Here is a 13580-nt window from a genome sequence, read left to right as displayed (position 1 = left end):
CAGGTAACAGCTAGGATGAAGAGAGAAAGAGAGCAGGCAAGCTTATTGCTTCTCTTCTTCCATTGCCCCCACCAGATCTTAACCGAGAACAAACAGTTTAGTTACATGCCTGTACGATGCTGCTGTAGTCAGGGATGTCTTCAGGAACAGTGGCTTCGTAGCTGCTTTGAAGGAAGATTGGCCGGTTGTCATTCACATCCAGCACAGTGACATATACAGTAGCTGTCCCAGTCCTCCGTTTGCCTGTTGGACCATTATCTGTGAGAAAAAAGTGGTCCAACTTAATCTCCCAACGTTTAGGAAAAAGGCAGGTCTACTGACCTGCGTGCTGACTGAATGCAAACAAATCCAGAAGCAAGCAAGGGCGAGCAAGCCAGGTACTTCCTCCTTTTCCTTGGTGGACAGGAGGAGTCCCCCCAACCCCAGGCGACCCCCGAGTGGAATAATGACTCAAGACAACGTGCTATGGGATTAAAATTGGCCACAACTTTATTAAGTTTCAGATGTAGGGAGACCTTGGCTCAGGCATTGGGCATTTATCCTTCCCAGTCCCCAGCAGGGGATCTGGGAGACTTCAGGGTTATCCAGAATGTGTGGGGATTGGGCTGGCTCTGGAGAACATATGTTCAAGCAGAGAGCCCCCCCCCCCCAATTTCACCACCGTTGGAGGGGAGAGCAATGACAACCTCTTGGCGTACGGCCAATGCCTCCCCTCAAGACCCCTTTAATGGGGAACCCTGGAATCACCACTGCAAGGGGGGCGTGGGTCACCGCTTCATGCCCCCCCATTTAGGAAGATAGACTAAAGGATTCTGCCCAAGGTCTGGAACCGCCAAAGTTGTGACGTTTAGCTACGGGAAAGGCAAAACCTGCCAATGCAGGAAAATTCCTTTCCGGCCCTTCAACATTGACCCTGACATAAAAGCGCCTGCGTACCTGTGGAGAAGAGGTTAACCTGCAAAAGATGACTTAACTGAGGGAGGGGAGGGTGGGAGAAGCTCTGGAGCCGACTGCCGCTTCGCAGGTAAGATTCACCTTCTGTTGTGCGGGCAGGACGGTCCCTCCCCTTACCTGGCCAATCCCCTGGCAACGCCTCCCCAAGCAGGATTGGGCAATTGGCTGAGGTAGGCGGAGACCTCCAGGTATCCAGCCTGGGGAGGATGAAGCCAGCCCGAACTACCAGGAGTCCCACTGGGATCCGGGGGTGTGTGTGTGACCACGCAAAGGGCGCCCCCATTTGATGTGGGAGCGGTCATTCTCAAATCATTCCACACATTCCGTCTGAGTCCAAATTTCTGGGGGGCACCTTAAACTCTATCAGTTCCAGGTAAGAAGGTAAGAGCAGCTCCCCCTGTATCAGGCCAAAGGCCCACCTAATCCAACACACTGGTCTCACTGTGGCCAACCAATACATTTATAGGAAGCCCACAAGCTGCCCCACTTGTGATTCTCAGCAACCATTATGGAGATGCACAGCAGTTTTTCAGAGGTATACCAGAGCCATGGCTAGCTTTATCCTCATGAATTCATCTAACTCCCTATTAAAGCCATTTAAATTGGTGGCCATTATTACATTGCCTTGTAGCAAATTGCAGTTGTGTGAAGAAGTACACACCCTTTCATTTGCCCTAATTTTTCTGACATTCTCTTTAAACCCTTTCTCTCTACCCAACATAATTTTATATACCTCTATCATGTCCTGCTCCCCCCAATTATTCACCATTTTTTAAAAAATAAAAAGCTCTAAATGTAACTTTTTCTCATAGAGGTAGCTGTTTCAGATCCTTGATCATTTTGGTCATCTTCTTCTGAACTTTCTCTGGGTGTCCTCTCTTCTTCCTAGACTCTGAAAAGTTTGTAAGAGTCAAGCCTGACTAGGTTCTGAAACTAGGGACTCTCATGTGGGACTGGGACTAACATCTGTCTCCCCAGTTCCAGATTCCAGATCTACAAGGCCAACAAGGGTATCTTCCTGTTGCACTGCCAAATAAATATTATCACAGAGAGAGTAAAACTTATAAGGGTGCCAAAGGATGGTGCTACTAGCTGTTGAAAATAAATATACATATATGGCTCCATCATAGTTAGTGTGCATTTAAAATATGATTTACTGTAAATTGTACACACAATGTATAGGTTTATCTGTTTAACACCTGCATCAGATAGATCTATTTTGCTTTGATTCTAATGTATGTCAAATTCACTGTGATTGTTTTAAGATTTTTTTTACTTCAGCTTTCTTGAAAAGCCTATGAAAGATGTTTATTAACTTGAGTGAAGCATCAGTATGAAACTGCAGAATTATTAATACCACAAAGATGTTTAATCCTACCAATTATATTCCATTTCAAATAACGTCAAGTCTTTCATAAATTTGCGCTACATGGAAAAAATTCTTTGTGATCAATAGTAGACATTGTTGAGCACTTAAATCCCATTGATTGTGCTAGTTGTCTTCATTAATCTACATTCAACCCAAGTATGTAGCGACTGGCTGCATTTCACTACACAGTACGCCGGGGAATATTATCATTAGCAAGTTAATCAGACACAGAATTTCCCTCTCATCTAAAGCTACAAAGGGGCTTCTTTACAGAACATGAGAGAAAGGTGTGTGGAAGGCCCAGGATTAACTGGAGGTGGTTAACAAAACCATCTCGCTTCATACGGTGATGGAGATTTGCTCATGGAATTGGAAGGGAAACTTCAGAAATGGCAACAGAAGATTGCACCATTAATTTGTACGAATCCTTTGCAAACTGTTTCCTCTCCACTGCACTCCAAATGAGGCAGTCTGGAAGAGACACATCAGTTGCTCAGATAACAGAAACAAAAGCGGTCCACAGGAATCATTACCAATGGCCTCCAGGATAAGCGTATAGTATGGGATGGTTTCTCTATCCAGGCTGACGACTGTTCGAACTACTCCATCCCTAAAACCGACACTGAACTTTCCATCCTGGTTCCCACCTATAAAAACGAGGGAAAGGAAAGAAGAAGAAGAAGGAATTCAAAGAAGAATGAGGGCACATATTTTTTTAAAAAACACACACTTGTATTTAGGAATATGAAATGTGGAACTAAGATCTTCAGAAAGCACATGCTCTTCTTCAATGAACATGCATACATTTATGTGCATGACCACCTACAAACGCTACATGGCAATCACTCTGTACACAAGATGTGAAAGATAACGCTTTTGAAATGATTTATCCACCCCAGTCAGTCTTTTTGCCCTGAGTATGTCTTTCGCTACAATAAATTTTTACAGTTTTAGTTCTGACTGCGGTACATCAATACACAAAAAGGTCAACAACATCATTCCTAAGGGACTCATGATCAACGTTCTGGAATGAAAAATGGATTCAAAAATTCAAGAAAAATGAGAACACACACTCCAATTACGGTTTACATGTTTTAGTTGTTATATACACAAATATAAACTTGTTTCGTGCAATTTTTGACTATCATGGCCTGAGAATCGCAGTTTAGTCAGCCATATCCAGGCTCTTTATAGTGCTACAGTTCCCATAGTTCCTGGGTAGACCTCCAACCGCTAAATAGGTCTGAAACTGGTTTCCACTTATAATGCAGAAACATCTCCTATTACTTACACAGAAGACACAAAACCACCTATGTCCCTGTGGGACAGGATTATGGGAGACTTGACTATGGGAACAATCCTTGGCACAATAAACTGGCATAAAGAAAGCCAGTGTAAATTAAGTCAGAGTAAAGTTACAATAGATCCATACCGAGTTCAGCAGCAACAAGCCTTTAAAGTAATGTTTCACAGCCTAAGTCCCACCCCCCCACCCCAGTTGGTAATCAGTCTGGTAATCCAGAGATCTGCTGCGTCCTAAGGTGCTCATCCTGGTAGATCTTGCTGCAGGATTGTCTCCTAAGCACTTCACGGAAATTTAAAGCCATTTAAGGATTCAGTGTGAATTGTGTGTTTCCCAAAAGCATTTCTAAGAGTGCTCAAAATTTACATGGAATAGCAAAATGCAAGCCATATTGCCAGTGCTGGCCCAAATTAGAGATTTCAAGGACTCCATCTCAGCCTCACTTGTTTTAATTTGCTGTTGAATCACAGTGGCTTTATTGCTTTAAAGGCTTTCCAAGGTTGCATGGCTTGATAATTGTGCAATGCTTTCTTTCAATCTACGTTAAACATATTGATTCTTGATTCGCCGCCCCCCCCCCCGCTATAATGTAATACTGTACATTAACCGATAATGGTACAATAAAGATATAGAGTGTCATTGGGGACTCTGAGCAGCAGAGGGCGAAAATGGACAAGTTTTAGAGCTTTCAGAAATAATATGTGCTTGTGGAATGCCACTCTAGGTCCAATAATCCAACCAGGGGGGCAATGGCACCCAATAAAGAAAACTTATTTGTTTTTGGTAAGATCTGAGTCAGGACTTTCATACCTGGTTGGTTTCAGTGGGATTGTAAGGTGTGCATACTTTTAGGTCCCACTGATTTCAATTAAAGTGAGATCGCAGGCCTGCCCAGCTTGTGACACAGCAAGCTGAAATTCCCCATCAGCCATGTATGACAGTTTGTCACAGATCAATTAATCACCTACTTTTGCTTCTTGCAAAAAACTTTAAAAAGGGGGGTTGGTCAAGTTCCTTTTTTATTTTATTTTTGACCACTACAGTATAAACTGGCCACTACAGTATAAACAAACAAAAGTCTATGTGTAAAACACAGGTGGGTGGGTGTGAAAGGGTGGGGGAATAACACATTGTCAATCACATAGCAGACCATACATGTGTATGTAACAGGCTGGTGGTTCACAAACTGAGCTAGTCAGATTCACACACAACATACATATGTCATGGATGTTTAGGGAAGTTTTTAAATGGTTTTATAGTGTTTTTAATATTCTGTTGGGAACCGCCCAGAGTGGCTGAGGAAACCCAGCCAGATGGACGCGGTATAAGGAATAAATGATCATTACTATTACTATTATACATAAATATTTTCCACTGACGTCAGTGAGGCTCAACTTGGCTAGATTATGTTGCATGTTTGTAATGCTTCCTGCGCATTGTTGTTAGCAAGAATTAATCCACACACAGAATGGCCGAAGTCTTCCAGGAAGCGCTGCTTTCATACAGAAGAAGAAGAAGAAGAAGAAGAAGAAGAGGAGTTTGGATTTGATATCCCGCCTTTCACTCCCTTTAAGGAGTCTCAAAGCGGCTAACATTCTCCTTTCCCTTCCTCCCCCACAACAAACACTCTGTGAGGTGAGTGGGGCTGAGAGACTTCAAGTGTGACTAGCCCAAGGTCACCCAGCAGCTGCATGTGGAGGAGTGGAGACGCAAACCCGGTTCCCCAGATTACGAGACCACCGCTCTTAACCACTACACCACACAGCAGCTCAGATGCCGCACAGCTTGTTTTTTCTTATCCCAACTGTCCAAAACATGGTTTAGGAAACTTTCATTTAGAGAGGCAGGCTGTCCCTTATTGCTTACCACTCAAAAACATAACTACTACAGGTTGTGCACAGGGACACAGGCTGCATCGTGCGCCATATTGGATGGCATTGCGGCCAAGGGCCCAAAAAATTCCATGATGTAGATGGCCCTGTTTAGGAAGAGGTATCTCAAATGTTGACCACCCTGTTTCTGGACTTGAAATGATAGCCTACTACAGGTGGCTGACCTATTCTGAAGGAGAATCGTATAAAAATTCCAAAAGAATCATGCGGACATACCCAGAACTTATCTGCTATATGGAAGTAGCTCCTTACAAAGAAGATGAAGACCTATTTTCACGCCATTGTCTACATCAGAATATGGCCTACCGGGCTGCACTTCGGCAAGCACTGCAAATGAGTTCGGCGACAATGCCTTTCTCAAATTGTCATATCCACATTCTGCAGACATAAGGCAGCTGATGACTCTTTCAGTCTGATGAAGCATAGATAATTCTCAGGAGCAAACAACCCAAAACAGTTCTGCTATCATTTGCAAAGCATCATAGGGAAACATATGCAAATCCCCATGCAAATTAGCCGTTGCAAACCTAACAGCAGGATGAAAAGCCCCCTTGGCTGTCTTCATTTACATGAATTTCCCCACACTGCTTTGCACGTATACTCTGCGCCATGGTGCCACAACCGATTCCCAAGGGGGGAAAGGAGGCTGGTTACAGACCAAGGAAGAGATGCTTCCCCAGGAATCAAGCTAGAGAAGTGGGGGTGGTTTGAAACAGCTATGAACCACTCCCAAATAAGTATGGAAGAGAATGGAGAGGAGAAAGAGCACTACTTGGTGACAGATGGAGGAGCAGAATTATGTGGTGGTTTCCTTTGCATGGAGTTAAGGGGAAAGAGGCCAAACCTTTAATAAACCAAGAGTTGGCTTATTTTTGTTCTGTGCTAGTAGGATTTTATGCCTTTTCAATGTTACCCACCCTGAGCTTTGGGGCTAGGAGAAGCTAGGGTTGCAAGTTTTTGAGCTATTTTTAAGGAAATTCACCAAAACCTACACTTCCAGATTTCCCCAGACATTTCAGCAATTTTTGCCCGGCCACTGTTTCCAACGGGCAAATCCTGGCAATGTCTGGGAAATTCCGGATGAATGCCAACCCTAGGTAAAGGGACCTCTGACAGTTAAGTCCAGTCGTGAACAACTCTGGGGTTGAGGCGCTCATCTTGCTTTACAGGCCGAGGGAGCCAGCTTTTGTCCGCAGACAGTTTTTCCGGGTCATGTGGCCAGCATTACTAAGCCGCTTCTGGCGAAACCAGAGCAGTGCACAGAAACACCATTTACCTTCCCACCGGAGTGATACCTATTTATCTACTTGCACTTTTTGGTGTGCTTTTGAACTGCTAGGTTGGCAGGAGCTGGGACCGAGCAACAGGAGCTCACCCAGTTGCGGGATTCAAACCGCCGACCTTCTGATCAGCAAGCCCAAGGCTCAGTGGTTTAGACCACAGTGCCAACCCTAGGAGAGGCTAAAATCTGAAAGGAAGAAAAAGGAGGACACAGCAATAAAGATTGACCCGTGTCCTCTGCCCCCTCTGAACTACATGGCTTCTACTTCTGAAGTACACCAGAAAGACTTGATACCTGTGATGAAATAACTGAGCTCGGCATTGAGACCCACATCAGCGTCGGTGCAGTTGAGGCGGACCACTTTGAAATCACGAGGTACGTTTTCAGGAAGCGATACGTTGTAGACAGCTGGGAAGAAGGTGGGGTTCTCATCATTCACATCTAAAACTACAAGAGAGAATTTGATCAAGGTCGACTCTAAGCCATGCTTCAAAGCCATACCTGGCACGGCTAAAAGGTGGAGCGTCAGCCACTGTAAGAAGCCACGTGTTTGCTTATCCCATTGTTTCTATGCATATTACAATAATATTAATTGTAGAGTTGGAAGGAACCCCCCAAGGGGCATCTAAGTCCCACCTTCCTGCAATTCAGGAAGTCTCTGGGTGGGCTTGAACCACCAACCTTCTGGTTAACAGCCAGGTGTCCAGACCCGTTGCGCCACCTTAGGGACTGCCATAGAAGTTCAGTTAGGGATCAGAACTATGCCACATCAGCTACACCCTAAAAAGGCCCAATCAAGGAAGTAGGAGAAAGGGCAAACAGGCAGTGGTGAAATGGACTGTGGGAGTTCCAGAGTTACAAATAGTTAAGAATCATAAACATTTTTGTCACTGATATTCTTCAATTCTGAGGTAAGTTCATAACATTTCAAAACATACAAATGTGTTCTATTCCTAGACACCTGAAGTTAAAGTTGTGGAGACTTTCTTCTATCATGGTATGGCAGAAAAGTATCTGGAATAACCAAACAGAAACTCTTTCCAAGGTGCATAATAGATTGTATTTAAAAACTCCTTAAAAACTAGCTATAAATGACTTGGGGTCAAACCTAAAATAAATTATTATCATTTATTTTAAAAAGTATTTTAAACATGAACTAATAGTAACAGGTTAAACATTTCATTGGAGTGGCCGTGTTGGTCCAATAAAGAGTGCCCTCTAAACCCTTTTGGATCTTACCCGACTTTCTTTGTTATCATCACTACAACCATGAGAATGGCCAACACAAAACAAAAAGGGTGGGTTCTTGCATTGCTTCAGCAGAATGGGAGCTGCAGCCCACCTGCTCATCGCAAAAAGCTCCAGGAACCCATACTGATGCTCTTTCCCACGAGGGTTGGTAGCACAGGGAACAGCGAGAGCATGAGTTCCTCTCACATTATCCAGGGTTTCTCATGTTCTCTTTGCACAGCATGGGAAGTGGGTGAAGGCACACCTTCCCTCTCTCTTTCTGCCACCTCCATTCTTTCTTTTTAAAATCTCTCTTTCTCTTTTGGACAGCCCCTCTCCTTTTACCCCTCCTTGCCACCTGCACGAATTCAAACCAAGGCTTGCCCACCTTTGCCCTTGCCCTCACAGTGTTGGAGGAAGGGCTCCTAAAGAGCGACAGCAGCATTCTTGGCAGTTTAAAAATTGTTGTGGAAAAATTCTGGAACTGCAACAGCAGGACCGGGCGAGATTTTCAAACCTCCTTGCCTGAGCCTTTTTTGGGGGTGGGGTTGTATGCATCAAAATTTGCATCTTCAACAAGGTAGAACTTTTAAATTTTACTCCCTAGTCAAGTTACTCATTTATCCTCCTCTCCCTCGGCTGTTTTGGGTGGGCATTTTCCCAGCTTCTGTGCTGGGCAATCCTTGAGCATTTAAGCCAGTGGTTCCCAACCTTTTTTTGGCCATGTCCCGTCTAATCATCTCTAAAATCCTGATGCCTCCCCCTGTGCCATATAATTCTTATTATTCAAAAAGTGAACTCCTATTCATGCGGAGGAAGCCTAAAAGACCATTAACTTGGTTGAACTCATTCTTGAATTGGCCCCTCCCCCCCAAAAAAAATCAAATTGCCCCATTGTGGGGTGTGTGCCCCACACTGGGAACCACAGATTTAAGCCCTAGTTTGACTCAACCTAAGCACAGAAAATTATCTGAAGGTATTAGACAAGGTGAGAAATCCCATTTGAAATACAGAGAACCACTCGCACTAAATACATTATTCTTATTCTTATTATTTTTAAAAAAGAATGACACAGCAGTAACAGTGAGACAGCATCCAGAGTGTTTCGGTTCTTCAGTCACCTCTGACCGTGAGAGTGCTGGTAGAACTCTTGGACGGCACTCCTGCATCACTTGCGACTACCCTGAGGTAGTACTCGGCAATCCTTTCCCTGTCTAGAACAGCTGTGGAGTTGATAAGACCACTGCTGCTGTCGATGACAAAGTCCATCCTAGGCATGCCCACCTGCATACGGTATGTCACTTGACCATTCAAGCCTTCATCAAGGTCAATGGCTACCACCTGAGACAGAAAGCAAAAAAGTGAAGCACAACGTTCTGATGAGTTTCCCCCCTCTCATAAAGGTGAAACCAAGAAGATCCCAACAGAATCACATTATCACTTCCCATGGGCTCAGGGCCAAATTTACACATGGCCTTAACTCAAGTGTGGGGCTACTTAGTGCTACCTGGTTCATTAAAAATAAAACAAAGTTGTTACCAAAATGGGATCAGCCCCATTGTGCCTGCAATTTGCACTGCAAAAAGATGTCCCACTGGAACTAATGGGAACTCCTTTTTTTGTGCTTAAGGGCAAAGCAATACAGTTCAGATCACATGCAGAGCAGCGAAAGAACCAGCGCTACTAGTCCCTTGAATGTGTTCACCTTTTTCTTGAACAGACTATGCTGAGAGAGACGGACTAAGGCCGCCAAACTCACATTCAGCTGTAAAGAAAAGCGAGTGAACTAATGATCTGATGTCACGAGGGGCTTTCAGTCTATCAGTTCCTCTGTGTGGTTTAACTTTCTCAACTTCCTCTTGGCTTATTTCAACAAGTAGTACAGAATGTAGATAGAAGTCAGGTGTGATCATCAGTGAGAAAATGTATGAGGTATTTGCTCCCTTAAAACATTCTGGGGCACTGGTTATACTGCAGTGAGGAAAGTACCACTACTACTCATCGCTACATCTGCAACAGAAGCCCAAACAGCTGTTCTCGTTGTTTTTTAAGAAACACTTTTCAGCAAGTATATGGTTGAAATCAAAAGTAACGGCGATTCACCTGGAAAACGGATGACCCTGCTGGAAGTCCCTCAGGAATCTCAGTGATAAAAGGTAAATTCTGGAAAGCGGGGTCATTGTCATTGAGATCCAGCAGGTTTACAAACACTGTGGCACTGCTGGTGGCTCGCAATGGTGGTCTTCCACCTGCAGAGATCAGAAGAGTCACAACTAGTCTCACGAGCACCCCAGAGACTGAAAAATAAAATTTCTAATATTTTGTCTTAGCGAACCTCTATATATCAAGAAGAAACCCCTGTTCATCCCTCTTCAAGTAATTGGCAATTCACTTTCAATGAAAAAAAATCAGACTTGGGAAATGTCAGAGCGATAACAAAACTGTTAAAATAAATTGCAGAAGTAAGAGTGTAGAAGCTAGCATTTATCTAACTTTAAGCAATCTATAATTGTTGCTACTCCTGCTATGTACCTATTATGGGGGAAAGTTATAGAGGGATGTGGTTTTTTTTAATCAAGAGCACAAAATATATAAGAATGTGACAGCTAGTATGTAAGAATGTATAGCAGGTAGTTAACGGAGCGCTAAAGTATTCACAGAACAATTGAAGCAAGCATACGATCAGTGACGGAGACCACAATCTTCCTCATGAGCTCAGCTTCCTGGGGGTTTGGATTTTCTCTGTCCAGGACGACCCCTGTTGTCCGAATCTTCCCTGTGGTGCTGTTAAGACTGTAGAATTTATTTGGCGGTCTAATGCTGTACACGAGGGAACCGTTTTCTGCTAGGTCTGGGTCAAAAGCAACCACCTACAGAGATCAAAAGAGTGATGGTATATTGATAAGAGACCAAAAATAAATAAATCCTTTTTCATTTTTTTCGTGCATCTGTACAGCTGGCTTCTAAACTGAAGCATGAAACAGAAAAGATGCGGAATAAAAGCATGAGTCCGATTCCATTCACTTAAGTACACTACACAGTCTCATTGAAGAAGCTGTCCTGATGCTCTTTCGTGGTATAGCAACAGTCACCATGGCTGATGTGCCAGTGAAAAAATGTCCAAGCAAAACAGAATAACTGAATGTAGGAGAATAAGAATTCTGTTGCCCCTTCCTGGCAAAGGATCATTCCACTTACAGCATTTCAGTTAAGCTGGGAGGCCATGAAGTTTGGGGAGTTTAAAACACATTATCTCATCAAAGATGTTCAAAATGCTTTTTTTTGCATGTCCTTCCCTTTAAAAAAATAATTTTGTTTGGTCTTACAAAACACCCTCTCACAGCTTTTTCTAATCTTGGCCTTTTCTAATCTTTCTAACTCAACCTGGATGTACTAGCTGCCCATCAAATGATCACTTTCCTTTTTTGGACAGACCATATCCTCAGATATTATCCCATGGCTCCTGTCATAACATTGCATTTATTTTTATTTTTGCCTAGTGGGTTTTTCTTCCCATTTTGCTCTTGCTTTCAAATGTAATATCTGTGCTTGCACGAACTTGTGATTTCTATTGGCTCTTCCCTGGTTTACTTCCTTTGTTATTGTTACGTTGAAGTTGAAAATAAACAAAAAATTATGATCTAAACAAAATAAAGCACACTATCATATCCAAACATAGTTGCAATCATGGTTACTTTAGTACAACCCCGCACAACCCATGCTAATAGCTAAAGGACACTGCTCATTTGTATATTGCAATTAATTTGCAAATATTTGCAACATTTCAGTTTGCTGGCAGAGTGCTGCAAAGGTCTTTCTATTCCTTGAGATGCAGATCCTGTTTGCAAGCTGTGTATGTCCACTGGGTGAAAGGGGGAGATTAGAAAGGATGCAAAAGAAAGTTCATTGTGTTATTCAGAGGCAGGTGTCTGTGGAAAAGGGAATTCATCAGCCTGGTTGCCTTGACAAAAAAATAAATAAATTCCTTCTTCGCTCCCCCACTCACGGTGAGTTCCATGAGAGGGTTTCATCTGCTCTTTGTGACATCACTATGTACCAAATCAGATTTGGCTACTGGGGAACATCACTAACGACAAATGAAACCCTCTTACTGCCCTAACCCTGAATGGTGAACGTGTCCCTGCTCTACTCTCTATCATAGTCTTAACTCACACTGACTCTTTAATTCAGAATGAGGGCAATGAAGTTGCATTGTTTGCCCTCAATAAAATCTTCATGTAGTCTGAAATGACTGGCTGCCCCACAATCTCATGCTCACAATGTGATTCCCATTTGACTTGGATCGCACTGTATAAAACTGTCGTTTATTTTTAAATCACCTCCAAAGGTGAATACAGGACAGTGGCTGCAAATACATACTGTATATGTTATGTCTTAATTTGTAAAGACTTCTGAATATATGCTGAAGTATTTGCAAAACCAGAAGATGTATCTAAATGTGACAAACAGCCCATGAATCTTTGGAAGTGCCGTTCTCCATGTTCCTCTTCATCTTTTAAGATACACAGAGGCTCCTTTGTTTCATGCTCTGTTTTGTACTAGACAGAGTCTTCTTTGCAGTGGCACCTCTCTTGTGAAACTCCCTGACTACGGTCATCCACTAAGAATAATTCTCTAAAGACCACTGTAATGAGTATGGGTTGCTCGTGCATAAGTTGCCGCCTCTCCTGGCTTCGTTGCCTTGTTAAACCTTTCAGTCTGGGCAGCCCTTCACTTCGTGGCTGCCTCAGTCGCTAGCAGAATCCGTCAGTGGGCGTTTCTTAAATCTTTTCCAACATAAAAGTTGTTTGACACCCAGTCTCCTCCTACTCTCTCTGCGCGGAAGTCTTCTGCGCAGGGAGGGTGTGGGTAGCGGAGGACCCGTGCTCTCCCCGCTGGTGTCCGGTGAAGAGTCCTGGAGCCCTCTCGCCGATTCCCCCACCTGCCCCCCTGTATCCCTGGTGTTGCGCTGATTTGCTTCCCCATCTGCGGAGCTGCCTCTCTCCCTGCTGGGCCCTTCTCCAGCATCATTTGAGAGCCTTCCCTCCGCCTCTAGCTCCGATGTCAGTTCCCTGACAACCACCTTTTCCCTGCAAGTTTTCCCACTGGCGAGTAAACTGCAAATGTTTTCATTTCTGCTGCTGTTCTGGCTTGGGCCTGTTTGTTTTTATTGTTTAGTATTTAGACCTATTTTAAAGTGGCATGCTTTTTATTTTGATGGTGTGGAAAATAAAATATAGTCATTTTTGACCAGGTACCTGTAGTCCTGAAGATGACTTAGAAAAATAAGTCGTCTTCAGGACTACAGGTACCTGGTCAAAAGTGACTGTTTATATTTTATTTTATTTAAATTACATATATTTATTTACCACCTTTTCCTCCAAGGAGCTCAAAGGCATGTGTATGGCAGACTAGGCCGAGACAGTGACTGGCCCAATGTCACCCAGTGAGCTTCATGGCTGAGTAGGGATTCGAACACTGGTCTCCCGGGTCACAGTCTGACACTAACCATCACCCCACAGTAGGAACGAACAACAAATTACACGCAAT

The 13580-nt window shown here is 43.5% G+C and overlaps 1 protein-coding gene across 1 annotated transcript in view; it reads right to left on the bottom strand.

Annotated features, from left to right (window-relative positions):
• CDH23 (cadherin related 23) overlaps positions 1–13580 on the bottom strand; it is a 412975-nt gene that overhangs the window by 122010 nt on the left and 277385 nt on the right. The window contains exons 22-27 of the mRNA XM_081004664.1: positions 10711–10900; positions 10134–10279; positions 9152–9371; positions 7095–7247; positions 2857–2970; positions 110–258 (exon numbers count right to left, since the gene is read on the bottom strand). Coding sequence (XP_080860790.1) covers positions 110–258; positions 2857–2970; positions 7095–7247; positions 9152–9371; positions 10134–10279; positions 10711–10900 — 972 coding nt within the window. The remainder of the gene's footprint in view (positions 1–109; positions 259–2856; positions 2971–7094; positions 7248–9151; positions 9372–10133; positions 10280–10710; positions 10901–13580) is intronic.

Source organism: Podarcis pityusensis, assembly GCF_964106645.2.
Source record: "Podarcis pityusensis genome assembly, chromosome: 5".
Taxonomy (NCBI): Eukaryota; Metazoa; Chordata; class Lepidosauria; order Squamata; family Lacertidae; genus Podarcis; species Podarcis pityusensis.
This window is presented reverse-complemented; position numbering and strand designations above follow the sequence as displayed.